Source organism: Polypterus senegalus, chromosome 4, assembly GCF_016835505.1.
Source record: "Polypterus senegalus isolate Bchr_013 chromosome 4, ASM1683550v1, whole genome shotgun sequence".
Classification (NCBI taxonomy): Eukaryota; Metazoa; Chordata; class Cladistia; order Polypteriformes; family Polypteridae; genus Polypterus; species Polypterus senegalus.
This window is the reverse complement of record NC_053157.1, coordinates 240,454,849-240,459,288: the sequence shown is the minus strand read 5'-3', so window position 1 is coordinate 240,459,288 and position 4,440 is coordinate 240,454,849. Positions and strand designations below refer to the sequence as shown.

The 4,440-nt window shown below is 42.2% G+C and overlaps 1 protein-coding gene across 1 annotated transcript; it reads left to right on the top strand.

Moving 5' to 3' along the window:
- The first annotated feature begins 1,149 nt into the window (after positions 1 to 1,149).
- Positions 1,150 to 3,007, top strand: LOC120528327 (E3 ubiquitin/ISG15 ligase TRIM25-like). The gene is made up of 2 exons (XM_039752472.1): positions 1,150 to 1,783; positions 2,843 to 3,007. Exons 1-2 carry the CDS (start codon positions 1,205 to 1,207, stop codon positions 2,852 to 2,854), a joined length of 591 nt encoding a protein of 196 aa, XP_039608406.1. The 5' UTR covers positions 1,150 to 1,204; the 3' UTR covers positions 2,855 to 3,007.
- The last annotated feature ends 1,433 nt before the right edge of the window (positions 3,008 to 4,440 follow it).

The window sequence follows — 4,440 nt, the reverse complement described above, 5'->3', positions numbered from 1 at the left end:
CACAGTGTCCTCATCACTGCACTGGGGTATTGGGATCCACATTCAGACCACCGGGTAAGCCCCCTATTGGCCTCACCAACACCTCTTCCAGCAGACACCCAAGCTTTTCCTAGATGGTCTCCAATCCAAGTACTGGCCAGGCCTGAATATGCTTAGGTTGAGGTAGATGACCTGATCTGAAGTGCATGTGGTGTGTCTGCTGGCTACAGAAGAGCAAAGGCAGCAGAAGTAAGACCCCCTTAGTTGATAACTGGCATAAAACCAAATGTTATACGAGCCTTCATGTGTCTCTGAGACATCTGTACATGTGTTAGTGCTGGTGACAGCGAGTCCCAGTGTGGGGCACTGAGAAGTGACAGGCTGGAGGGGTCACTCTTATGTACTTAAATGGAATGAGTCTGAGGTGGGCTATTACAGCGGGACTGGCATCAGGGCATCACTTATACCCAATTGTGTGACTAGGATCTGTGTGTGTTAATCGTAGGGTGCAGGAGTAGACGAGCCTGTTCAACAGACTTGATTAAGTCTTACAAATCCTGAGATAAAACGACTTGAATAACCAAGAAAATCTAAAAAGAGAAGGAGCCGGGAGCGACGAGCGCCTGCTGTGTGTTACGTGTCTGTCTGTCTGTCTGTCTGTCTGTCTGTCTGTCTGTCTGTCTGTCTGTTTTCAGTTTTTAAGATGTTTTAATATTTCTACTATCCTTGTGTTTATTAATGTATCATATTATTCTGTTTCTTAACTGAGTGCGCTTCAGTTGGGGTCTTTACTGAATAATCTAATAAATTCCTGGAATGGATAAAGCAAAACACAAATATTCATTATTGATAAGCAGGAGACGAGAACTTATTATGGGATGGATAATTTGTTTAATAAAGAGAACTAATATGGAGTCTGAGGTGGACTGCAGTGTGTAATAAATAAATAAGAAATACTGACGTGAATGACACTTTAGCAGACCCCCTGTGACAGGTCATCTCTTCTATCACTTGGTGGTCTTCACTCTCGCAGCTCCTGTCTCACATTAACTGTTCACCATCAGTGTCTTCTCAGATGATCTCTCTGTGAGCTCTCAGCTTTATCTTTAAATCTCCTCCTCCTCCTCCTCACTGAGCTCAGACAAACTTTCACTTTCATTTCTTCACAAGTCACTTCCTTGTCTGTCTGACTGATTCTCTCTGCCTGCCTCTACTCAGACTGACGATGGCTGAAGCCCAGCTGTTTGTATCTCAGGACGAGTTCATCTGCTCGATGTGTCTGGACACCCTGACTGACCCCGTCACCATCCCCTGTGGACATAATTTCTGTCTGAAGTGCATCACAAACTACTGGGATCACAGCCAAGAGTGCAGATGTCCTCAGTGCAGAGAAAAGTTCAACACGAGGCCTGCTTTGCAAAGAAATAATCTGCTGAATGAAGTCATTAAGAAATTAAAGAAGACGACTCTCAGTCCTCCTCCTCCTCAGAATTATTCCAGCCCTGGAGACATGGAGTGTGACTTCTGTACTGGTAAGAAGTTCAGAGCGTTGAAGTCCTGTCTCACTTGCATGGCCTCCTACTGTCAGACTCACCTGCAGCCTCACTATGACGGAGACGCCCTGAAGCACCACAAGCTGGTTGATCCTGATAGAAATCTGAAGGAGAAACTCTGTGAGAAACATCAGAAAACTCTGGAGATATTCTGTAAAACTGATGATTCCTGTATCTGCATGATGTGTGTGGTGACTGGACATAACGGTCATAAAATGGTCGAGCTGGAGACAGAAAGAGAAGAAAAGGAGGTGAGTGATGTTTAGTGTTTAATGGAAACTGTTTGAATAACTTTGAGTTAAGGAATTTGTACATTTAATGTGACAGAGAAATCTATTCATCTACAGTAAAACTCGATTATCTGTCACTTGATTAACTGTCAGGACTAAATAACAAAAACCCAACCTTGTGCACGCCAGCGTCTCCCAATTACTACTGCGAGTTCTGCACATTGGAACAACAGAAATCTCAGTGTCCGTTACGTACCTTGAGCTTTAATAGCAGTTTGTAGCTTTTCTCTTTTGTTATAATTAAACTAAGCTACTTTACATTGTTATGGCCTATCAACATATGTGTGTGCTGTTTGAACTTATTAAACGTTTACGAAACAGCAACAGTTTTTCAAGTTTAGCTTCAATGACGGAGTTGGAAGGCCAACAGTGAACAATACAAAGTGGGATGCTGAAATAATTGAAAAATGTGTTGAAAATGGAAAACAGTGACGGTAACGTTATTCTGCATTAATGTTAATGGTCTTCTACATTGTAATTTTCTTTATATATTCTGTTATGTCAGGTTGTGTTAATATATTGTGGTGTGCAGGCAGCTTGTGATGCTCTGTATGGGGGCAGAAAGGGCGGAAAGCTGTAAGTGATGGGACTGGCTGAGGGGCTTCTGTTCTGTGAGGGGCGGACAGGAGAAGTGAGGAGAGAAGGGAAGGTGAGGAGCAGGGAGTCAGGAGACAATAAGCAGGAGTGTTTGTGGGATCAGAAATACACAACGAGAGTGGCAGGTGATAAACTGATCGGTAGGGAAAGCTTTCTTTGATTGTTTAGGAGGTGAGCTCTGTAATCCGAATAACGGAGTGTAAGACAGGACACCGCTTGTGAGTGAACGAAGACTCCACATAAAACGCAGAAAACTCCAGGACCTCTGAGTTGTATTTGCTTATTACGCTGGTTTTTACAATATTATATAAATTAATTCATTTTGTTAATATAGTTTTTTATGACTGCTCGCTACACTAATCTACTGTATGTCATTTTTAAAGTAGCTGCTCTGTTATCCGTCTTTTCTCTTATCCATCACAGCCTTGGTCCTGACCCCTGACTGATAATCGAGGTTTTACTGGATCTTATAAACCTGATGTTTCAAGTTCAGGGCATTGGCTGCTGGACTCCATCCTCGTCAGACTGGTGCAAGTCATGAAGCAGCTCAGGATGAGATCCTCAAGATGGCCCACAAACAAATGAGTTCTCTCCTCACAGCCAGCTGAGTTTCTTTTGCTCTGATCAGTTTCTCTTTTGAGTTTCTAAGGCAGTGGGAGGCCAACTATAGCCTGCTGTCTAGAAATGTCTACTGGCAGGGTGCGAGCGTCACGTGGGCTACACGTAGAAATGTCTGACATTCGGACCCTCCTGAGGTGTTCTTAACAAGATGATGTTACAATTGGCTTATGTAAGCATAGTAAGTGAGTACACAATGTCATCCTAAACGTAATTCAATAGAAGGTCTGACACGTCAATAGACACACTCTGTACTGCTGACACTTACACGCTGAGTGTGCTTAGCTGCTCGTCTGCCTTTGTGCTGTTTGTCCATTTTTAAAGAATCAGAGTTTGCATTTGGCTGATCTCAGGGCTGTTTAAGAGACACATTATTGTCACATGTCAATCTGTATTGTACTCCAGAGTTAAGTCTACGATTCTTACAATAAGTTCAACTCAGTAATGTCAATATACTATTCCTGTGTAGATTTTCTGTTTTTAATGACAAAACTCATCAGGCTCTTCATTAGTGATTAGACATCATGTTATTTAGTGGAGCAGTAAGGACATTTTGAATGTCAAACCCCTGAGTGATAATCCCACCTAATGTATGATTATGACAAACACTCTGAGCTTTCATATTTGGTAAAACCCTAACAAGTCCAGCAGGAGTGTAAAGAACTTACTAGAAGTGCAAGTCTGACCATCTAAGCCAAATTTCAAATCCCCCATCACTACCACACAACCTCAATGTACAGTAAGTTCAGATAAAGACACTTAACTTCAGTCCACCATTTGGTGTTTCTTCAAATAAAGGACTAGTGTCACATCAGATCTGTCAGGTCTCAGTAAGTGACACAAATGTGGCCGAGTCCTCGCTAGAATATTAAAAGAGCTCGGCTCACAGGTGAACACACGTTTAGAAACCAACATCTTAAACAACAATGAAGTCTATGAAGTGGCCTGATATTTATCAGTTTAATATGAATCAGGTCACTAATATCCACATCTAATTTTTGACCTGTTTATGTTTTCTGTTGTTTGGCTATCACTTGATTTGGATTGATTTACATAAATCAGTTCTTCAGATGTCCCTGAAAGCAGACATGTAATTGTAGGACAGACTTGCACTGCTTGGTCAGAAGTCATTTTCTTAAGCTGCCACTGCCTGCCCCTCTTTTATTGACTCGTAACTTCAACTCAGATGTCAGTTCACTTCACCAGGACTCTCCTTGACAGTTTTGTGTGTCATCTGATCAGTCTGATCAACCACAGCAAATGGCACCCAGTGATGTCTCAGTATGTCACTCTTTATCACTTTGTGACTGAAGAAGGAGCCAAAACTCAACTTGATGGACAACACTTAGCAGGAATTAGCAGTAAAAGGGTTGGATTTCTGTTCATCCAAGACACCTACAGCA